This window comes from Antechinus flavipes, chromosome 5, assembly GCF_016432865.1.
Source record: "Antechinus flavipes isolate AdamAnt ecotype Samford, QLD, Australia chromosome 5, AdamAnt_v2, whole genome shotgun sequence".
NCBI classification, from domain to species: domain Eukaryota; kingdom Metazoa; phylum Chordata; class Mammalia; order Dasyuromorphia; family Dasyuridae; genus Antechinus; species Antechinus flavipes.
In genome coordinates this window covers 103671995-103697153 of record NC_067402.1, presented here as the reverse complement: position 1 = coordinate 103697153, position 25159 = coordinate 103671995, and the positions used below count along the sequence as shown (strand labels likewise).

The 25159-nt window shown below is 31.6% G+C and overlaps 1 protein-coding gene across 4 annotated transcripts in view; it reads left to right on the top strand.

The window, feature by feature from the left end:
• The window catches only part of LUC7L2 (LUC7 like 2, pre-mRNA splicing factor), a 76062-nt gene that overhangs the window by 24761 nt on the left and 26142 nt on the right, over positions 1 to 25159 (top strand). For 3 of the 4 annotated variants that reach the window (XM_051963608.1, XM_051963609.1, XM_051963612.1), the window contains 4 exons: positions 11869 to 11967; positions 13875 to 13985; positions 17403 to 17546; positions 24256 to 24432. In XM_051963608.1, coding sequence (XP_051819568.1) covers positions 11869 to 11967; positions 13875 to 13985; positions 17403 to 17546; positions 24256 to 24432 — 531 coding nt within the window. Of the gene's footprint in view, positions 1 to 8138; positions 8164 to 11868; positions 11968 to 13874; positions 13986 to 17402; positions 17547 to 24255; positions 24433 to 25159 lie in introns of all 4 variants that reach the window. The other variant, XM_051963611.1, reaches the window with a different exon arrangement.

The window sequence follows — 25159 nt, the reverse complement described above, 5'->3', positions numbered from 1 at the left end:
GTTCACAACTCCACCAACAATGCATCAGTGTCCCCGTTTTCCCGCATCCCCTCCAACATTCATCATTATTTTTTCCTGTCATCTTAGCCAATCTGACAGGTGTGTAGTGATATCTCAGAGTTGTCTTAATTTGCATTTCTCTGATCAATAGTGATTTGGAACACTCTTTCATGTGAGTGGTAATAGTTTCAATTTCTTCATCTGAAAATTGTCTGTTCATATCCTTTGACCATTTATCAATTGGAGAATGGCTTGATTTTTTTATAAATTTGAGTCAGTTCTCTATATATTTTGGAAATGAGGCCTTTATCAGAACCTTTAATTGTAAAGATGTTTTCCCAGTTTGTTGCTTCCCTACTAATCTTGTTTGCATTCGTTTTGTTTGTACAAAGGCTTTTTTAATTTGATATAATCAAAATTTTCTATTTTGTGATTGGTAATGGTCTCTAATTCATCTTTGGTCACAAATTTCTTTCTCCTCCACAAGTCTGAGAGATAAACTATCCTATGTTCCTCTAATTTATTTATAATCTCGTTCTTTATGCCTAGGTCATGGACCCATTTTGATCTTATCTTGGTATATGGTGTTAAGTGTGGGTCCTTGCCTAATTTCTGCCATACTAATTTCCAGTTATCCCAGCAGTTTTTATCAAATAATGAAATCTTATCCCAAAAGTTAGAATCTTTGGGTTTGTCAAACACTAGATTGCTATAGTTGACTATTCTGTCTTGTAACACTGTATTTCTTGATCTCATTAGACCTTTTGTCTTGATTTCTGTCTCACTGCATAAGGCTTAGTCATCTCTAACAGAACAAATCATCCAAATTCCCAAAGCACTAAATAAAAACAATAAGAATCCTGAATATAAGGTGAAGACAGTAGTGAAGTATTTGATACCTCTCATTTTTTCTTAGCAGGTACAAAGTAATTTTTTTTTTTTCACTTGGTTATTCACATTAGGAAAGTTGAATTTTGAATTTTATCTCATCTCAAGCTCATATAGATTTCTAACATAAATTTTAGCAGTATATTCTTTTAAGGAAATATGGAATTCAACATAGTGGAGTTTACTATTCTCTTAAACTTCACATAATCTTGTAGAATTAACGTTTACCTGTGCTGATAAATTTTTGCTAGTGCTTTTGAAAGAGTATTTTTTAAAATCTCATTTATATTTTGCCTTTACCATTGCCTTTTGTTTTTCTATTTAAATTAAGTGTGACTCATGCCCAGAGAATTCATAATACGTCATATCTTTAAGGCACAGTTTTTCACTTTTCTTGTACACTTGTGAAAATGATCATTTTCTTCCTCATCTCTTACACAGCTAGGTTAGATCACATTTCTTTTCAAATACAATCAAAGCTCAAGGCTTATGTGGTCTCCCCCTTTACAACTTGCCTGAGGGTATAACTTTCATAGTTATGGGTAAAATATATATATACATATATGTATTTTACTCTTAGTCTTTAGAAAGAATTCTGAGATTTCTCACTTTTCAGAAAGACAATAGTAGTTGCTTTAATGGTTCCTGAATTATTATTAGAGTAAAAGTTTATCTGCTTTGTGGAAGAGGTTTGTTTTAACTAAGAACCAATATAATTTCCCAGGTAGTTTTTCTTTTAATAGCTTCATTGTTCTTTCTCCTAAGACCTAGAATGCCCTTTATCTTCTTTTTTTCTTCCCTGAAATTAGAAGATTAAAAAATCTGTAAAGGATAAAGTATAAGGGAAAGGGCCATCAAAATTTGAAGGAATTTTCCCCCAACATAGTACCAGAAACAGAAGGAAGTCATCCTGTAGTCCTTTCTCATACAGAAGACAAGCCAAAGACTCATAAGTACAATGTTAAAAGTTGTCTATGATCATAAAAAGTAAAAATCCAAATAGCCCTTGCCTTCCTAGTTACTCACGCTATTACAGCTTCATAGATAGCTGAAGTATCCTCAGACTATTGGGCCTAGGATGAATAAACTTGATTCACCATTCTGATATCAAGTTTCCCCAGAATCTGATAACTCTGAAAAGATGCACACTTAGAGCTGGGAGAGCCTCAAACATGATTCTGTCTGGCCCATCATTTTATAGCTGAAACTGTGGATGCCCCGGGAGGCTGGGTAACTTGCCAGAGGTCACCCAGGTAATGAAGGAGCTGATTAGAACCTAAGGGTTTTTTCGCCACAGTACTATTCTACAGTGAATGGCATTGCCAAACAGCAACAGGCCAAACAAGCAGGCTGTAAAGAAGGCCTTTTACAAAGAATTGACCAATGTCAACATACTGATAATCTTCTCTTTCACAACTTGCCCATAAAGATATATATTCAACTTAGAATGCTTTGGTTGTTGTCAGCCAAATATGAATTATTGACGTCTTAGGCTGCCTGTTACATTTACAATAAAAATATGGAAGGGAGAACAAAAGAAGTAGTAGCAAGGAGATGAGAGAGCTTTTAATAGGAAAAAAATCTGCCATTTCCATGGTTCCAATATGAAATTCCAATATTTGAAAACATTCTTAGCCAGTCAGAACAAGATTGCATGGAAAAATAAAGTTTTTGTGAAATTCACAAATGAGGTTTGATGTTTAAATACAAGCATTTTCTTCTAATAGCAATGTCACTAAATTTTACATCCTAGAGAGCTAATGCTTTTACATGCCTCTTGAAACTGATACCAGCAGTTAAATATAGAGAAATGATAACATTCATTATTCAATTTCCAGAGCATAAATATCAATTCACCTATCTTGACATGAATTTCAAGTTATTTTGCCACTGATTTTCTGTTCCTTGTATTGTGTGCCCAAACTTATATCTGTTCTTTTAGTTTAAGATTATTTGGATAAATTGCTCCGGTTCACCAGGCAGTTGTGAATCCTCTGCTTTGTTGTTTTTATTATTGTTGTTGTTTTTAAATTTGTGGCCTATGAAGTTTCATTTCAGCAGTATAACTTTCTTGAAGCCTGCTGATAATGATCAGAGGTTATATCTGGTTTGATTTTTTTTTAAATGCCAGGTAAGACACGTTTTTACTAAACTTGACTTTTAAGTCTACCATGTGCTTCTTTTTTCTAGGCAGCAGGTTAATCTTAGGTTAAAAGAAAGTTAATATAAAAATTAATTTATGATAGCTTTAATCTCCATTTCTGAATGGCCCAGAAACATGTTTGGTGGCTAAGTCTTGCCCATACCTGCCTGTATTTAAAATTAGTCATGAACTGATTTATCAGTAAGTTATCCATGAAATAATTTTAAGTTTACTGTCAAAATTTATAAATTAATCTTCAAGTCATGAATATAATTTTAGGTGTTGAATTAGTAATAAAATATAGGATTCTTACTTCATGAAGTACTCAATACTCAAGCAAATATTACTGATAAATTCCCTTAAGCTGCTTTTGTGACAGTAAATTTACTAAAAAGAAAATTCATCTTTTATTTTAGCTTATTTGTGAACCTGTGTGTAATAACATACTATGATCTAATGTGTGGTTGGTCCTTTTTGAAATCTCTCACTGAATATTTTGCACGTGATTTAGTCTGAACTAAAAATATCTGAATTTGTCTCTGTCAACGATTTAAATTCTTCTTCCAAAGTGTTTTGAATAATCCAGAGACAATGTGATCTGCAATCTTGGTCTAGATCAGTGCTTTTGGTTGTCGTTACAAATCTAATGGACTTAATTAATTTTGGATACATGTACATATTTTGTGAAAGCAAGGATGAATATTGTTAAGAATTTCATTTTGATTTCTATTGACATGTATGAGTATTCAAACAGTTGAAATATAGCAGTAAGAAAATTGTTCTTTAAAAAAAGGTGAGAACATTTCCTTACTTTTGAATTAAAATCCCTCAAAACATACAAAAATAAAAGTGTCATAAAGAATTATATATGTAGTGATTTTTTGTTTATTATTAGAAAGCTGGGTTTTACAAGATTTTACCACTGTTGCTTATTATATTTAATCTGTTTAGTGATTGTTTTCATTTATATGATTGTAATTTATATTTTCCTCTGCTTTCTATGTTTTATGTCACTTTTATCTTTCCATATTTCATTGTTTGTAATGTCATATTTGTAATTTCTTTTGTTAATATTCCATTACATTAATATGTTTGTTTAATCATTCTCTAATTGTTTGACATACAGTTTATTTCTAATTTTTTGCTTTTATAGATAATGTTACTAGTAATGTTTTGTACAGATAGGCCTTGTTTGTCAATAGTCTCCATAAATTATTTGGTGAGAGAATTAAATGTTTTTGTTACTTTTATAATTTCATATTGCTTTACAAAAGTATCAAACTACTTAGTCATTAATTATTTTTCTGTCTTCTCACAGCCAAGTCAACACTAATATTTTATTATTTTAGCATCTGTCAGTTTCCTTGCATGTAAAATGAAGGGTTTGGACTAGAGGTCCTTTTCAGTTTTAAATTTATGACAATGATTAGATCTAATTTCTTACTCTCTTTGAATAAGTTCATAGATCTAGAGCTAAAAAGATCCTCAAGCCATCCATTCCAACTCTTTTTATTTTGTAAGTTAGGAAATTGAGATCCAGAAAGATTAAATGACTTGATATTTCATTATACATTGCCTTTTGTTATTATTTTACTGTTGATAACCTAATATAGTTCTTTACTATTTTTGAAGTCATTTTATCTCTAATCAAGTGATTTAGCTATTATATAGTGGATAAATTATGTAGTGGGTACATAGTTAGATAGAAGATTTATATCTGGGTCCTTTAATTGAAGAACCAATTTTTTTTCCATTGTGTTATACATTGTGCCTTATCACACAACCTTCATGTTATTATACAGTCCTATCGCTCAACTTTTATGTTATCTTTTCACCACTACTGTCTCAGCCCAAATCCTTGCTATTCCTTCCACTTTTATTGCAATAGAGTCCTGATTGGTTTGTCTGTTTTGTCCCCTTCCCCATCCTTATCCTCTGACTCTTATCCTACTTATTTTATATAACATTGCCATATTAAACTTTAAAAATTACTACCTTTTGTCATTCCAGCATACAGAAAAGCTTTAGTTAAGTTCCTTATAGTCTATTCTAACATGCCTGTTTTTCAGATATTTCTGCAAAGCTAGTCTGCTTTTATTTAATCTTTATAAAATATTTACAGAATAGATGACTTTTGATTTATTTAGGCCCCTCACCATCTTTACAACATGCCACAGTTATCCTTCCCATTAGACCCTATAATGTCCGGGCTAGCTTTCTTGAGGATCTTTCTGGAGTCTGTAATCTAGAGTCTGAGATTGAGCTCAAGCATGCTCTCATTCAAGTCTCTCTCCAGTCTGCTTATTTCAGGTCCTCTCAGCTCTTATATACCTTAGTACAATTACATCACTACAGCATACTGAGCATGTGCCAACTGTAGAACCATTATATAATCATACTAAGTATATGTGAACTAGAGAACAATCATCTCTTCAATCACACTTGAGTTAACACCCTGCTGTAAGTATATTTGCTTCAAGTATACTTTTCTCAGAGTTCCCAATATCTGTGGTCCTCTACAAGATCCTTATTCATGTTGCTCTATTTGAAATAGCCTTTTTCCTTTATCTCTATCTGTTCAAATTCTTTGCTTTCTTTCTTTCTTTCTTTCTTTTTTTTTTTTTTTTTAACTTTTTATTGACAGAACCCATGCCAGGGTAATTTTTTACAGCATTGTCCCTTGCACTCACTTCTGTTCCGATTTTTCCCCTCCCTCCACCCCCTCCCCCAGATAGCAAGCAGTCCTTTACATGTTAAATAGGTTACAATATATCCTAGATACAATATATGTGTGCAGAACCAAACAGTTCTCTTTTTGCACAGGGAAAATTGGATTCAGAAGGTATAAATAACCCGGGAAGAAAAACAAAAATGCAAGCAGTTCATATTCATTTCCCAGTGTTCTTTCTTTGGGTGTAGCTGCTTCTGTCCATCCTTGATCAATTGAAACTGAATTTGCTCTCTTTATTGAAGAGATCCACTTCCATCAGAACACATCCTCAAACAGTAGCGTTGTTGAGATATATAATGATCTCCTGGTTCTGCTCATTTCACTTAGCATCAGTTCATGTAAGTCTCACCAGTCCTCTCTGTATTCATCCTGCTGGTCATTTCTTACAGAACAATAATATTCCATAACATTCATATACCACAATTTACTCAACTATTCTCCAATTGATGGACATCCATTCATTTTCCATCTTCTAGCCACTACAAACAGACCTGCCACAAACATTTTGGCACATACAGGTCCCTTTCCCTTCTTTAGTATTTCTTTGGGGTATAAACCCAGTAGAAACACTGCTTGATCAAAGGGTATTCACAGTTTGATAACTTTTTGAGCATAGTTCCAAATTGCTCTCCAGAATGGCTGGATGTGTTCACAATTCCACCAACAATGTATCAGTGTCCCTGTTTTCCCATATCCCCTCCAACATTTCGCATTGTCTTTCTCTGTCATTCTAGCCAATCTGACAGATGTGTAGTGGTATCTCAGAGTTGTCTTAATTTGCATTTCTCTGATTAATAATGATTTGGAGCATATTTTCATATGGTTATAAATAGTTTTAATTTCTTCGTCTGAGAATTGTCTGTTCATATCCTTTGACCATTTATCCATTGGAGAATGGCTTGATTTCTTATAAATTAGAATCAGTTCTCTATATCAAATTCTTTGCTTTCTTCAAAATGGGTTCAAGTCTTATTTCTTCCCTAAAATCTTCTGAGACAACTCCAGCTTATACAATTTTCTGTGATAATTTTTATATAAACATTTAAAGATTGTACCACTTATTTTTGTATTTCATTGTACATTGTCTTTTGCTAATATTGTATTGTTAATAACCTAATATAGCTCTTAACTATTTTTGAAATCATTTATCAGCCAGGAAAGCAGATGCAGTCAGTCAGTTGATTTAAAAGAGGCATAGTGCTCAGGATTAGAGTATTGAAGAGTATTATCTTCAGTTCTAGGAACCATATTTTAGAAAGGAAATTGATATGGTGAACAATGATTAGAAGTCATCTAGGATCGTGAAGAACCCTGGATTTTGCATTATGAAAATCGATTGTTGAAGGAACCATGAATATGTAGCTTACAGAATATGGGGATGGCGGAGGGGAGGGCGGAGCAGAGAGGTGGGAAGTGTATTTTTCTTAAAATATTTGAGAGGCTATTATGTGGATGGGACATTAGATAAGTTTAGTGAAAGGAAAAACATCTCAACAGAGCTATCTGGAAATAGAATGGACTAACTCAGGACACAGTGGTTAACCCTGTCACTCAGAAAACTAGATGATCAACATGTTGAATATGTTATAGAAAGGAGTATTGCTCCTTTGTTGACTATTGCTAGATGACTTATGTTGTCCCTTTCAACTCATTTTTAAATTCATAATGTAAGTGAAAAACATTGGTATTTCCCTCATTTTATGACTGAGAAAACTAATGCTTAGAGGTTGTATTATTTACATGAAAATAATACTGAGTTTGGAATCAAGAAATACTACATTCTGAAAGTAGTTGTGTGACTGATCTCAGCCTCAGTTTCTTCCTCTATAAAATGAGAGTAATAATTCTATAATATTTATTTGCCTTGTAAAACTGTGAGGATCAAATAAAATAATGTATGTAAAGCATTTTGTAAACCAGCTATAGAAATGTGAGGTACATAGCTAGTGATTGGTAGAACTAGAACCAGAACTAAGGTCAGATCTTTTATTTATGTTACTTAAGTCCTCAGTGAAATGGTTAACATCTGGTCTTCAAGATTGTCTCTTATACTTCATCTTAGATTCTGCCTATCATAAAACCACAATTCTATTCACAGTAGTTGGCACTTAATATGATTTTATATCAACCTGTATTTCTATAAAATCAGGCGGTTCTTACACTGCATTATTATTTATCTTTTTGAAGGATGTATTTTACATATCCTGTTACACTGGTTAATTTCCTTTGCTTTAGAGTCTTCTGTTTTCAGCAGTTATTCTCTTATCTTCAGAAATATGAAGCAGGATAAATATAGTAATAATTTAGCACTTGTCAACTGATTTACTGTAATTCCTGTTTTATCTAAACTTTCTTATTTAAACTTTATCTCTCCAGGGCCTAGCACAGTTCTCTACACACTGTAAGTGGTTAATAAATGTTTGTTGTTATTTTTTTTTGTAGTAATCTTAATTTGCTTATTGTGACTTATCATTTGCATAGTATATGGATTATCTGTGGTCTGGGATAATCACTGCTTGTATTTACCTGCTATTAGCCTAAATTCATTAACTCAAGAAGCATTTGTTGTACACCTACTTTGTGCAGAAAACTACTAGGTGCTGTGCAGGAGGCTTAAACAAAGGAAATAAATGAAATCTTTTCCTCAAGGAGGATAGAGTCCATTTGGGAATGCTACATTAAAATGACCAAAACAACTGGAAGTAGTATCTTTAATTTGTAAAATTTTAAAAGAAATATCAAAAATCAAGTGACTTTAGTGAGGAAAGTCTCTTTTGGAAGTTGGCAAAAGATGATCAGATGAAGGGAAGAAGAAATTTAGAGTTGACCTAATAATTGTGAAGAAAAGTGGCTTTAAAAAAATTTTTTTTTTATGGTTTTTAGTTGAAGATTAAGTTTTTTCAATCTAGATCTATAAAAGTGTATGAAATGAAGAGTCAGGTGTTTTGAGCAAGAAAAAATTTGTGAAAGGAATTAAACTACTTGTTACATTTTGAATTTGATTTTCTTTGCTGTCATCTAAAAAGAAAAGTAACTCTATAAAGTTGCTTATAATATTATAACTTTAATTCTATATATTTAAATAAGAGCCTAACCCAGCCATCAGTTACATACAACTTTTCAAATGACTTTTAAGAAGAACATTCACTGTATAGGAAATATTTTTATCAAAGGTGGCAAAAACAAGTAGTATAGCATAACTTTAACTGAAACATCTCTAAAATCAATTGAACATGTTAGCAATTATTTTACATTTCATAATATTGGTTTCAGTCCATTAAATATTGCAAACAACTTATTAGTTATTTCCTATGTATCCCCTTCCATTTTCTAGTTTATTCACTTCTATATTTGTGGGGTTTTTTTTCCTTTACTATATAGTTGTTTGATGATGTGTTCTTATGGTTCTTCATTTTATTTCATGTGTATTCATATTTTTATTCATATTATTCTTTTACAATGATAAATGATTATTTGTGTGTCCATTCTTCAATTGTTGAACATTTAGGTTCCAATTTTTTCTGGTAGAAGTAACACTGCATTAAAATCTTTGAACATATTTTCTTCCCTTTTTGATGATGGTCAATAATGAATTATTGAGGTACAAGGGTTATGATTTGTAACTGCCAAGTTATCTTCCCCAAAAACATTTACCAATTTGTAATTCCAGGAGCTTTGTATTAGAGTGTACCTCATCAGAATCCTGCCATGAATTTTATCACTCTTAATTATTTTTTGCAGGTTGATTGCAAAATTATTCTTCAAAATTTTTTTTAGCTTATGTTGGTGAAGTTGAACCTGACTGATTGATTAGTTATAATTTGTTTATACTATTGCAAATTGTTTGCATTTAAAAAAATCCCATAGGGACATTTTGTTGCCTTTGAATATTTATACTAGTTTTAAATAAAACATTTTATTTTTACCTTAATAAACCATGCTGGCTTTTAATGATTTTAATGACTCATGTTCCTTTGTCCTCAAGCAAGATTTTAATGGGGATCAGGGTCTACAGTCGTCTGTAAACTTAAAGTATCTATCTTCTTACATCTTGGGATGTTACATGTCTATGTCCCTTCTATCCTTCATGGTCATCTAGCAACATGGTTTTATGAAGGAGTATGGGATTTGGACTCGGAGGTCACGGGTTTGAATTCCGACTCTACTACATATTATCTTTGTGAGCTTGGGCAAATCCTTTATCTCTCTGCACCTCAGTTTCCTTATCTAGAAAGTGAGTTGAATTATATTATTACAGGAGTCAGTTCCAGTTCAGTACTCTGGATTATAATTCATCTAGTCTTAGTGATTACTAAAAGTTGTCTGTTCTTTTCTCACCAGAAATCTCATGCTTCTTGATAGAAATAAAACAGAAGCAAAATAAGAGTAAAATTGTTTCCTCTGTTCTGTGTATATGACAGGCATCTGCTCAGTATAGCCAAATACAATTATAGCCTGTTTACCTCAAATATTGGTCAACTTGAGTTTTACTTCAACTTCAACATTCCCAACACAATTCTTAAGAGACAGTGCCATCCTTTTGTATTCATCCTAAGTCATCTAGTTTTGGTTTTATCTACATCTGTGATATTTTCCCAAATGTTCCCTAATTTACTTTTTGTTTTTTGTTCTTTTAGAAATTTTTGTGGGAACAAATTAATAAGATCATAGATTTAGACTTGTGAGGGACTTTGTAGTTTCCTAGTCCGACATTAAGTGACTTGACAAAATTACACAGGGATTAAGTAAGAGAGTATTTTGAGCCCAGATCCTCTGATTACACAATTCTTATCATTTTAGTAACTTACTCTATTTGTTTAATAAATAATTTTATCTTCCCATTATAATTAAGAGAAGTGTTTATTCCAATTTCCTCTTAAGTTTTTTCACAGCATCCATTTCAGAGTAGAGGATTCTCTTACAAGAGAGATAATCTTGAAATATTTCTATGGTACTATTAATTTTCCTTCTGTGGCAGCTTTTCATGAAAGTTTCCAGGAGCTGAGAAAGGTGCTTATTTGAAGAATTTAGTTCTTTTATCAGATTAATCACTATTCATTCTATAAAAACTAATAAATTTCTACAAATACAGAGGAACTCTTTGAAAAGCAACTTTAAAAAATGTTAGTTTATATACTTTTAAATTTCTTATTGGAATTAGGGGGAGAAAGAGAAAGAAAAGGTGATTTTTGAAGTAGAAAGAAAGTACTCAATTAGCTATCAAATATTTTATTAAGAATTCACTATGTATAGAACAGTTTGAGCTAGGAAATAGATTATCTTATGGAGGTTAATGTCCTCTGAAAGTGTGTACACAGACTACTCACTTTTGGTGCCAGCAAAAATTCTTACGTTCATTTACCCCATAGTTCATTGATTATTTTCACCATTTGTTATCATTAATTGTATCCTTTTAAATTTAAAAAAAAAAATTTTTTTTTCAAGTTTGATATCTAAATAAGAAAATGTTACCAACCAATGAAAATTTCTATTGTCTTCTCATTTATTAGTACTACTACCTTCCTACATATTATTATTAATAATACACATAACTTATGTTTTATAAATGCTTATAACTGTTAGTAGAAGTAGCTCATCATGATATATTTGAAACAGGTTATGGGACTTTCCAAATTATTTGGCATAACACACAAAAAAAAAATCAAAGTAGGGGTGGGGAATGAAGAGGGGGAAAGCAAGCAAACAACAAACATGTTTAAAATACTATGATGTGATTCACATCTATGATCCTTGGGAGGGATTTCAAAAATAAGTATTTAGACTTTCAAAATATAAGATCAGTTTTAAGTATCAATTTTATTTTTATGATTTATTTATTTTTACTGAGGCAATTGGGGTTAAGTGACTTGCCCAGGGTCACACAGCTAGGAAGTGTTAAATGTCTGAGACCAGATTTGAACTCGGGTCCTCTTAATTTCAGAGCTGGTGCTCAATCCTCTGTACTACCTAGCTGCCCCCAAGGTATTAGTTTACAATAAAATATGTTGAATGCATACATTTGTGCAGGAATTGTGTTTGATAATGATTAAAATACATTTTATTTTATAGCTTTTACAAATTACTTTTTTAATAATTTTTTTTTCAGAGGATGGATCTTGGAGAATGTCTGAAGGTTCATGACCTGGCTTTAAGAGCAGATTATGAAATTGCATCCAAAGAACAAGACTTTTTCTTTGAGCTTGATGTATGTAATTTGTTTTTTTTTCAAATTGACTCTTTTGGAATGAATTTATATATTTTGCATTTAGGTCAATGTTTTTTCTAAATAGAAAGTAACTGATGTCGAGTTATTTACTTACTTTTGTAATCATTTGTTAGGTTAAAACATGTTCTTTTTCCTTTTTGTTTCATGGACCTCTTTTGTTACTCTGGTGAATGTATGGATCCCTTCTCAGAATATTCTTTAAATTCATAAAATATATAGGTTATGCAGGAAATTAATGATGTTGAAATAAAGCTAAAAATTTTTCCACTCTTAAGTTCATGTATTCTTTCCCCAAACCTCCACCCCAATCTATCCATAGATCTCAGGTTAAGAACCTCTTAGTTAAGACTATTTCAAGGACATTTTAGATTGTACAGTTCATACATTCTTGTGAAATTCATATGGATAATCACTTACCAAACAGGTTTTAGTGACTGAAGAGCCTGTAACTTAAATATTTAAGATGAAAGTAATACATATCTAATGATTCCATTGAACTCAAATTCAGTTTTAATATTTGTATACATATATGCATACAGGTGTGCATATTTATGTTACCAAAACATTTTATATGAAGGCTAATGGAAGTGAGAAATACATTCCAGTTGTAAGATTTTGAAGGTAGGATTTTTAAGGATTAGTACTTGTGTTTATAATAAATCATTCAAAGCTTTTTATATAGCAAATTGAAAAACATAATCTAGTGTATTATAATTTTCTGTTTTGTAGAGTTTAAAAACAGGACAAAAATGGCATCAACCTGTTTGGGTTTCATGATGCTTACTATTGTTGCAATGGTAGTGTTTTATTTGGTTTCAGAGTGAGGGGCTTTACTTTTATTTTTTCTTTTCTGAAAGCCTAAGAATTTTGTCATTTTGAAATTCTTATTTATAGATATTTCTACATTTTTGATGACAGATAGAAAAAATAAAAAAGGTAAATAAGAAAGGTATATTATAACTTGTTAAATTTAGCCAGAAGGGAGATTTAAAGTATAGTCAGTCCCAGTATTTCATATGTTAAATGGTCACCTAGTGGATGTTCATTGAATTTTCTTTTTCTTCCCTTACCTCTTTTCCCCTCATTTCCCAACTTCAATACCTACTTTGCTCCTTATAATTTAGAAATGAACAGTAACATAACCATTTTATAAAGTGGAGATACATGTTCTTGTGTTATGTATCACAATAAAATGGTCCTTAGATAGTATCCTGAGATACCAATACTTAAAGATTACCTGATTTATTAACTTAAACTTTAGTCTAGAGAATTTTTCTCTTAGTCCGTATGCTTGTTATATTTATTGAATCAATAATGTAAAGGGGCCAACATTATAATAAATTTATATTTGGAGTATGTTAAAGGAGGGTTTCAGACTGAAAGTGTCAAATGACTCATCCCTTCTAAATGTAAGAAAAAATCTTCAGATGATTTTGTTTACACTTTGGTTTTTTAATCATCTTTCTACTGTTATAATAGTGGCATGTTTGTTTTTTTTTTTTTTTAAACACAGTTGAACTTGAAATTTTCTTTTAAAAATAAATGCTTCAAATTAAATGGATATGTTTCAGATTGATTGTACTTTTGACACAATTTTCAAAGGTAGAATAGCATCACATGTTTTTTAATCAACTTATTATTACTAAGTAGAATTAATTTAGTAACAGCATATCTGATGTCACTCAGTTAAATATTACCTTTTTTTAGTGATTACTATAATATTTTGAGTATACTTAGATAATTTACCTTAATTGATCCTTTCTTATTTTTGAATAGTTTGGTTTGATCTGATTTTTTTTAATTGCTTAAAATATGATCGGAGTGTTCTTTCCAATGGTAAATATTTGCTGTTATTTGAAATAATTGCATTTTCATTTGTATCTTAGGCAATGGATCATCTGCAGTCTTTCATTGCAGACTGTGACCGGAGAACAGAAGTGGCCAAGAAAAGATTAGCAGAAACTCAGGAAGAAATTAGTGCTGAAGTGGCAGCTAAAGTAAGAATTTCAAAAGTTTCAAATTCAGAGCATACTACTTTAGTTTTTTGTCTTTCACTATGATTATGTTCAAATGCAGTAAAATACCATCAAGAGACCTACATAGTATCTTTTGACAACTTTTAAGGGAAGTCCTGAATGTGAATTAAAAACTCAAATTATTAGGTAGATGTTAACTTTTTTTTTTTTTTTAAGAAGAAAAGATCTTGATTGGAGAGAATGTTTTGAGTACATGAACAGATGAAAATGCACTGTATTAAGTGCTATAAGGATGCAAATACTGAAGCAAGACAGTCTTTACTTTCAAGGAGATTGCATTCTAAAAGGAGGAAATTGTAACTTAGATAAATCCATTGGACCCTCCTTAGGATAAAGCATTAAAATGGATAGTAATACATCTTAGCAATAAAATGGATAGTAATACATCTTAAAGTATTTGTAGTTGATGTTGTACCATTTGATAGTGCTAAGTAGACTTTAGTGGTAATAAGAATTTTGTTTACTTAAGTGTTTTGAAGATTCTCTGAATAAATCTCGATGATGTATTACTGTGTGAGCCACAAGGGCATCATTCTACTTATATAATGTCCAGTCTGGATGATTTCTAAAGTGAATCATGAATTCCCTGTTCTTTCGAAATTCTCTTCTGTTTCCAATCTTCATTCTCATTAATCTTCTCAGGATATAGGATTACATTTAACCAAGTTATTTATTTTTTCCCTTAATCATTTGTAATGTGAAATATAAATTCCTACTCTAGCATTTAAAAACTGTATGGTCTGGCTTCTATCTAGTGTCAAACACATTTGTATAGATATTTCATCTATATCCTCCCTATTAAATTGGGAATAACTGCCTTGAATTTAGGACCTGACTTTTTTTGTTTTATTTTCCCAGCAACTAACACAATACCTTATACTTTTTAGGTACTTTGTCTATGTTTGCTGATTGAAATCTAATATCTTAGATAGGGAATTTACTCTAATTTCAAATATTGATCTATATATAAAATAGAAGAATCGGGAAATCTTTAAAGAAAGGTGTCCATTTTTTTCAGGGTAAGAAAATTCTTAACAGAATTGGCAGTCACTCTGGGAGAAAAAATGATATCTTGATGTGATGAAATTCCCTGAAAGTAGAAGTTGAGAGAGTAAATATTTGATATTCACATAATTCCAAAGCATTTGAAAAGTATTATATCATTTTTATTTTCATAACTTTCCTCTCATCACACAGCTAATAAAACACCTTAAATTAAATTCTGTTTGGGAAATAACATACTCATAAAAGTATATATAAAGTGTAAAAGGGAAAATACAAATTTATTAGTGTTGAGTACTAGCAAGGGAGGAATCAGGAAAATTTCCAAGGTTGGAACACCATTTGAACATAGCTTTGGAAAGAGTTAGGAATTCTACAAACCAGATGTAATATGTGGTTGATAGGAGATGGAATGTTATTTCTGAGGAATGGTTTGATTAGATTTGATTAGAATGAGAGTATAAAGATTTTTTTTTTAATGTAATCTGAAAAGATAATGCATGAGTCAGTTGTGACTAGTGTAATTTTGTTTTTTGTTGCGCTTTCTAAGTCATACCATTCTTTAAGAATACTATTCTAAGATATAAAGAGAATGGATTGAATATGGAATAGAGATAGTAGTGCAGGCAAAAAGTAATAAGAGTTGTAGAGTTATAGAGGTTAAAGATATTAAGGTAACAAAACTGATAAGGCTTTGTAACTGAATGTCAGTGCAAGAGATGAAGTATTTAATGAAGAGTCAGAAATTACTTTAGCATTTGAATCTCTTTGACTAAGAAACATAATGGGATGCACAACCGAATAGTTATGACCCCAGTCTTGATTTCCCCAGGGTTGCTGCTAATGGGAATAGGTGTTTTCTTCCAGAGATGCTGGATAAAACCAATAGGAACTCAAGCGATTTAGATAAAATTAGTGTCACTTAAGATCAAAAAAAAAAAAAAAAGATTAAAAAAAAGCTGATCAGTAGAGCAAGGGAGTCTGAAAATATGTACAAAACTTATATAGCTTTCTCCCCATTTCTCGTCTTTTCATAAAAGTGAAAAGAGAATGAGATAACTTTTAAAATAGAATATTCTATTCCCCAACTAGATGGTGGGTATAAATCTTAGTCCATGTGTTAATGTAATGTTAACTTAAAATTTCATGGGACTCTGAAATATAGTAATGCCTCTTCTGATTTTTTTTTTTTTTTTTTTTTTACATTTTTGCTTTTCAGAAAGGTATTCATTTGAAAAGTTCTTCTTGATGAGGAAAAATATTTTTTGCTCTTAGGATAGGAGGAGTGGGTTTTTAATCCTTTTGCCTAACTTCCTACTATAAAACTACTTCTCAATTAGCAAGTAGGCAATCCTGTCCACTCACCCTTCCTTAAAATACATAAGAACAGTTAGTCAACATATTTGCCATGTCTGAAAATATCTCTATACAGCCATATCTTGGTATATTGCATTTGTGGTTCTAGATTACCACAGTAAAGTGAATGTCACAATAAAACAAGTCACATGTATTATTTGATTTTTCCTGCTACATATAAAAGTTATGTTTATACTATTCTGTAGTCTATTTAGTATATAATAGTATTACATCTAAAAAAAGTACATACCTTGGTTAAAAAATATTCTGTAATTAAAAAATACTAACCATCATCTGAGCCTTCAGAATCATAATCTTTTTTCTGGTGGACGGTCATCTTGGGTGTTGATGCCTATTGATTGAACAAAGTGTGGTAGTCACTGGAAGGTTGGTACTGTGCCAGTTTCTTGAAGTAGATAACAATGAAGTTTGCCACATTGACTCTTCTTTTTACTTGAACACCTAGCAGTCATTGTAGGGTTATTGATTGACCTTATTTCAATATTGTTGTAACTTAGGGAATAGAGAGGCCTGAGGAGAAAGGGAAAGATTGGGGAATGGCTGGGTTAATGGAGCTGTCAGAATATACACAATATTTATTGATTAAATTTACTGGTTTATATGGATATGATTTGTGGTGCCCCAAAACAATTAAAATAGTAACACTAAAGATCACAAAGGAAATTATCGTAACAGACATAATAATAATGATGAAAAATTTTGAAATATTGTGAGAATTTCCAAAATGGATCATGGAGACACAATGTATAAGTATGTTGCTGAAAAAATGGTACCATTAAACTTGATAAATCAGGGTTGACACAAACCTTCAAATTTAAAAAAAAAAAAAAAAAAAAAAACGGCAATTTCTGCAAAGTACAGTAAAGCAAGGTATTACCTTGCCTGTATAAGTTTAGACAACTTGAATATTAAAGATTTTTCAAGAAGAGGTTTGAAATTTGTAACTTTTACATGTTCTTGTGAATAGTTTTATTCATTGTCTTCTCTGTTTCTTACTAGGCAGAACGTGTTCATGAGTTGAATGAGGAAATTGGTAAATTACTAGCTAAAGTGGAACAACTAGGAGCTGAAGGTAATGTGGAAGAGTCTCAGAAAGTAATGGATGAAGTGGAGAAAGCCCGAGCAAAAAAAAGAGAGGCAGAGGTAACTTAAGAACATTGTTGTATGATGATGGTGTTGTTTTTCAATTTAAATATTTTTAAAAGTATGTGTGTTAATATTTATATTTCCTGTTGAATGCCTAATATCTGTCTGTAAATACTGACTCAGACATTCTTCCTTTCACTCTTAAAAATGTTTGACAGTTGTACTTTTAAACTAACATAAGTTAGTGTTCATTATTTTTACAATTTTTAAAGATACCTTATTTTATATTGATACATTTGTTTTGATACAATAGACATTTCCTACCAACCACTCATATAGCAACCTTGTCTCCCCTACAAAGTATGTTAGTCTCATAGAAGTGTAACTTTATGGTTTAGTGATTATTAACAGAAACGAATGTACATTCAAATTTTGATAATATAGTATCAATATTGTCTGTCTTGTTTGCCTTGCAATATATGTTATTTACATTGTTGTAGTCATTGTATTTATTGGCCTTTTGTATCTGCTTCCATTTTGTATGGTCTGAGCAATATTATATTACGTTAAAATACCATATTTTTTAAAAATTTAAATTTAGAAGAAAATATATGGAGTTAGGAAAACGAATTTGCCTAAAAATCCTTGATGAAAGGCTGATATCAAAAGTCTACTGATAATTGATATAGTTTTTTAAGAATGAGAACTTTTACCTAATAGGCACATAAACAAAAGACATGAAATATGTTTAAAAGAAATATAAAGTGTGGAGCAGCTAAGTGGCACAGTGGATAGAGCACCAGCCTTGAACTCAGGACAACTTGAATTCAAATCTAGTCTCAGACACTTAATACTTCCTAGCTGTATGATCCTGGGCAAGTCACTTAACCTCAATTGCCTCAGCAAACAAAAAACAAACAAAAAGAAATACAAAGTGTAAACACCTTTTTGAAAGACTACTCAAAATCACTAGCAATCATAGAGATCATACTTTAAAAAATTCTGGTGCATTTTGTTATGTTTATCAAATTAGGAAAGATGTTAAGGAAACATTTTCATGTCTCAAGGATCAGAAAATTGGCCCATTATTTCATCAATAGTGATGTTGTGAACCATCCTGGAATACTGTTTGGAACTATACAAGAAGTTACTGCATTGTTCATACTCTTCATCTCTGATATTCCACTATTGGGGATTATATTCCCAAGGAGTTTATTAGACTCAAATAACCTATGTGGACACAAATAGAACAAAGTACAACTCCAGTGACTTAGAATCGACTGAATAATCCCTAACTTACAAATAGGTTAAATTCTTTTAAAACTCTTAATCCATTTTCTCAAATCATCAGTGTTTAAAATAGTGAGCTTAAATAAAAATGTTAAAAAGTCAACCCATCATTACTGTAATTCCCTTTTCCTTCACTTCTTGCCGACCATTTCCTTGTTTTGTTTCTCCTTCTTCCTTTTGCCTTTATATACTTAACACTCTTCCACATTCCCTTATCATGTGTACATTATCCTTGGCTGATGGAGTCTGGGATATTATGTCAATGAGTAGTTGTGTAATAATGAGGAAAAAGCAGAAAAAAAAGTTCTTGTTTTTTTGCCTGTTCATGTATAAGAGAGTTATACACCAGGAATTAAGTTCCCTTCCTTCATCCCTATCCCTGCCCCTCTTATTCCCTACTCTTCTTAGCTACTTAAATGCCCTTTAGTCAGGGGATTCCTTGTTTTTCTTAGAAGGACTTGCACAAAAAAAAAAGTACTTTGCTGGCTACTTCCATTGGAACTCTTAAGTATATTTTTCTGGTGACAGTGTTGCATTTGGTAATTAGGCTCTATCAAATTTCAGTTCAGGTTATTTTTTATCTAGTAGGTTTTTGGACACCATTTGTTTCTTTGCGAAACTAGAAAGGAGAATGATTACACTGGAAACTTGGCAATCTATTCCTTTCCCTCACTACATGTAACTGTGGGGATTGTTAGAAACATGATGAAAATAATCATATTTAGGGCTTGTTATTGGCAGTAGCCTAAAATTAAAGAAAATGGCAGTCATTTCCCTTGAAAGATAATTACTGATGGGATATCCCAAAAAATTGATGGGATATATAAAAGGTAATGATAATACTCTTTATTTAGCAAAGCAGGAAATTAAGGCCAGTGAGAAAATGGACTAGAATCAGCCAGAAGGTTTATGATTCTGAACTCATAAAGTTATGAATATTTCTCAGAAGTCAAAACATTGATCAGAAAGAGAAAAACCCTTTTTTTCTCTTTTTGAAGGTAAGGCAATGTAAGAGAAAATTGTTTGAATCTTTTTCTCTTTTTAAAATAATAGCTTTTTATTTTTCAAAATACATGCAAAAATAGTTTTTTTGGCTCTCCAACACAAGTCTATTGGGCCTGAATTACCTCATTGTTGAAAAGAGTCACATCAAAATTGTTTATCACATAATCTTGTTGTGCTGTGTGTTCTCTTGGTTCTACTTGCTTCATTTAGCATCACTTCATTCAAGTCTCTTGAGGCCTTTCTGAAGTCATCCTCCTGATCATTTCTTATAGAACAATAATATTCCATAACATTCATATACCCTAACTTGTTCAGCCATTCCCCAACTGATGGGCATCCACTCATTTTCCATTTCCTTGCCACTACAAAAAGGGATGCTACAAATACTTTTGCACAGGTGGGTCCTTTTCCTTTTTTATGATTTCTTTGGGATACAAGCCCAATAGAAAACACTGCTGGATCAAAGAGTATTTAGAATTTGATAGCCTTTTGGTCATAGTTCCAGATTGCTCTCTAGAATGTTTGGATAAGTTCACAACTCCACCAACAATGTACCAGTGTCCCAGTTTTCCCACATCCCCTCTAGCATTCATCATTATGTTTTCCTGTCATCTTCGCCAATCTGACAGGTGTGTAGTGGTACCTCAGAGTTGTCTTAATTTGCATTTCTCTGATTAATAGTGATTCAGAGCACCTTCTCATATGATTAGAAATGGTTTTAATTTCTTTTTCTGAAAATTGTTCATATCCTTTGACCATGGAATGGCTTGAATTCTTATAAATTGAAGTCAATTCTCTATTTTAGAAATGAGGCCTTTTTCAAAAACTTTGAATATAAAATTTTTTTTTCCAGTTTTCTGCTTCCTTTCTAATCTTCTCTGCATTGGCTTTATTTGTACAAAAACACTTAAATTAAGTATAATCAAAATACTTCATTTTGCATCATAATGTCCTCACATTCTTCTTTGGTCATAAATTCCTCTTAAATCTTTCTTAAACAGTTAGGCATTATAACTAAGAAGTATTTGCTTCAGCAATATGAATTCCACTTTTGTCAGTCAGCCAACAAATATTTATTGAACAATTATTTTGTGCCAAACACTGTGTAATGTAATGAGGGTGAAAAGTGCCTAACCAAAAAGGGCTTAAAATTGTATTACTTAGATGGTAAGATTTGTCTTGTTCACTGAAAATTTTGACCCAGTGCCCTATAATAATTATAGCATAATATAATGATTGAGCATAATGATCTTAAAGTTTAAAAAAATTACATTTTATTTTCAAATCCACATTTTCTTCCTCTTCCCTCTATCTTCTACCCCCACATTGTGAAAGCAGGAAAAATAAAACCACTGTTAAATGGAGTCAAACAAAACAAATGACCACACTGGCCATGTTTCCCCCCATCCACCTCAAAAATAAATATTTTGGTCTGTACTCTGCGAGTCCCTCAACTCGGTGAGTATGATATGAGTAGCATATTTTATCTTTTGAGTCCTCTGGAATTGTTTGGTAATTGTGTTGTCCCTAAGACTTAAGTTGTTTTTCTTTATAATATTGCTATTATTTTATAAATAATATATTCTTATGGTTTTATTCACCTCCTTTTGTATCAGGATATGCAAATTTTCTCATGGTTCTCTGAAACCATCCTTTCTTATATTGTATCACAATACTGTTTTATCATACATATAACATACCCAGTCATTCCCAAATTGATGGGCAGCTCCTCAGTTTCTAATTCTTTTCCTACCACAGAAAAACTGCTATAAATATTTTTTCCACAAATGTGTCCTTTTCCTCTTTTTTTGAACTACTTAACTCTGCTTTATGAACATGGTTTCAGATTGTTTGGCAGAATGGCTGGACATTCACAGCTCCACAACCAATGCATTAATATACCTGTTTTCCCACAGCTGCTCTGGCATTTGCCTTTTTTCATTTTTGTCAACTTGATTGAGCTATAAGGTGGACCCTCAGGATTATTTTAATTCACATTTTCTACTTAGTGATTTAAAGTACTTTTTCTATTTTCATTAATAGCTTATATTTCTTCCAGTGAAAATTGCCTATTACATAGCCTTTGATCATTTATCAGTTGGAGAGGTCTCTTGTTATAAAATTTGTATCAGTCCCCCCTACACATCTTAAAAATTAGACCTTTATCAAAGAAATTTTTTTTTTACAAGATTCCCTTCACTTTCCTCTCTTATTTACCTGTTTCTCTTCTAATTTAAGCTTCTTTGGTTTTGTGTATATAAAAGTTTTCTTAAATTTTGGATGATCATGATCAACCATTTTACCTCACAAAAGTTTTTTTTTTTTTTTTTTAAGATCAGTTTGCTCTGGAATAGTGAAGTATATAATACATATTAAAATGATTTTTATCAGAAAGAAAAATTCAGTTATTCAAAATGTTTTATTTTATAGACATTCTTGAGAATATCTTATTACTGTATGAAAATTTCTCCTTTAAAAAAAAATGTCAGAAATTTTAAATTACAAAACCATTTGTGATCAATTTATCCTCTTAGGAGGTAAATCAGCATCCTTTTGTTATTGTTCAATTGTTCAATGATGTCCAACTCTTCATGACCTCATAGACCATAACATGCCAATACTGATCATGGCGTTTTCTTTGCCAAGAAATTGGAGGAATTTGCTATTTCCAACTCCAGTGGATTAATGCAAACAGAGGTTAAGTGACTTGCCCAGGCTTACACACCTAATAAGTGACTTAGGCCAAACTTGAGCTCTGGGCGTAATGCTCTATCTGCTAGCCACTTAGTTGCTTCATTCAATCCTTTTCTATTTGATAATTGAAAAATGAATCTTTATAAGACTAAAAAAAATATCAATGTGCCATGGTCATTATCAAACTACATAGTTTCATGTTCAGACAATATATATTTAAAGAAAAATGTTCTGCAGGTCAGTAATTTCTTTCTATATTAATACCTTCAAGTTTAACTGTCCTTTTTTATAGGATAGGCTTGTATTCTCATATTTTTTGATCTTAGGACCCTTTTACACTTAAAGATTATTGAGGACTCTCCCCCTTCCCCTTGAATTCTAAATTCTCTTATTTCCTTACATCCCCTACTCATTAATAAAGCAAGCCTTCCAATATTAGTTATAAATGTGAAATCATGTAAAATATGTTTCCATATTAGCCATGCTGTCTCCCTCCCCTCTCCCCCCAGAAAAAAAAAAGTAATAAAAAGGTGAGAACAGTTCATCAGTTTTCTCTCCAGTATTTTTCATCATTAGTCCTTCAGAATTGTTTTGGGTTATTGAATTAATCAATCTCTCATAGTTGGTCATTTTTATAATACTGTATTTATATGTATAATGATTTAGTTTTGCTCATTTCACTTTGCATTAATTCATATAGATCTTACCAGGTTTTTTGAAATCATCCTCTGCATCCAAATAACTTTTAAAATGAAAATCATATCAGTAGAAATTAAAGCACTTTAGTTTTATTATAATAATTTTGCCATCATGAACCCCATGAAAGGATTTTAGGAAGTTTTCAAGGGACCCAAGACAATATTCTGGCTAAAATATCTGTGAATAGAATAGGCTCATTGAATTTTTGTAGCTTAAAAGGGGCCTTAGACGTCATTTAGATCCAGGATTATTTTACGTTTTTTGTGTCATGAACCCCTTTGGCATTCTGATGAAACCTATGGATGGACCTTCTTATTAGAATAATGTTTTTAATACATAAGACAAAATGCATAGTATTACAAGGAAATCGATTATTAAATATAGTTATGAAAGTATTTTTTAAAAACTAATTCTTTGTGCAGAGTGAAGTGAGCAGAACCAGGAGAACACTGTACATAGTAATGACAATATTATATAATGAATAACTATAAGTAACTTAGCTAGTTCTTAGCATTACACAATGATTCAAGACAAGCCCAAAAGACTTATGTAGAATGGTGCTCTTTGTTCTTCTCTCCCCTCCCCCCCCCCACCCCCCCCGCATTTTCTTTTTCTTCCACAAAATGGCTAAAATGGAAATGATTGCACATATATAACTCATATCAGCTTAACCAGTTGCCAGTGATTTCTTAGAGAATATGCAGTTTCCAGAAAGGAGATTGGAATGTAGAACCTCAGAAATCTATTTCTAATCTAAGATTCTATTATTTCAATTAGATTGGGGTTCTTAACATGAAATCTATGAATTAGGTACTTTTTTAAAAATAATTTTTTCCCTCACTTACATGTAAATATCAATTTTTAACATTAAAAAAAATAAGTTTTGAATTCCAAATTTAATTCCTCTTTCCTTCAGCCCCCTCCCCCCCGACAAATAATCTCATATAAGTTATATAAGTGTAATCTTGTAAAATGTGAGAGTTTTGAAAATATTTTTATTTGATAGTATTGGGGGTGACATGGTTAATACTTTTCCTGTGGGTATTTTCATGAATGCTTATTTTATTTCATCATTCAGGAAGTCTACCGGAATTCTATGCCAGCCTCCAGCTTCCAACAACAGAAACTTCGGGTCTGTGAAGTATGCTCTGCTTATTTGGGTCTTCATGACAATGACAGGCGACTAGCTGATCATTTTGGGGGTAAACTACACCTGGGATTTATTGAAATAAGAGAGAAACTTGAAGAGTTAAAGGTACTTTGGTTATAACAATCTTTATGTCTAGTTTTTCTTTTTTCTTTCTTCTAAAGTGTCTGAGCCAAAAGAAGGTCAATCCATAAACATATATTAATTGCCTACTGTGTAGCAGGAGCTATGTTAAACACTGGGAATACAAAGAAAGGCAAAAGATAGTCCCTGCTTTTGAGGTGTTCACAGTTTAATGTGGGAGACAAAAATGAAAAAAGATACAGGATAAATTGGAGATAATCATCAGAGGAAAGACCCTAAAATTACAGATAATCAGTAAAGACTTCCTTTATAAGGTAGGATTGTAACTAGAACCTGAAGAAAGCCAGGGAACCTAGGAATTTGTATGCCCAGTGCCTAAACTGGCCATTTATATAAAGGGCACCTGAATTATTGAAGATACTCTTCCATTCATTTGAAACTTAATATGGGCAGTTTCTTAATGACTATCTTAATTCTGATTGATTTATGAAAAAAATTTCTAATCTTCAGTAGATTTTATATATATAGAGAGAGAGAGATAAGTAAGGTGTTGTAATGAATAGTGAGGAAGACATGAATTTAAATCCCACCTCAAACCTGAACTAGTTGTATAATCCTGGACAAATCACTTAACCATTGTTAGCCTTACTTTTCTATAGGTATAATACAGTACCACCTCCCAGGTTTGTTACAAGTTTAAAATGATACATTTGAAAAGGTGATATTTTGCAAACAAATTTCATCTATTACT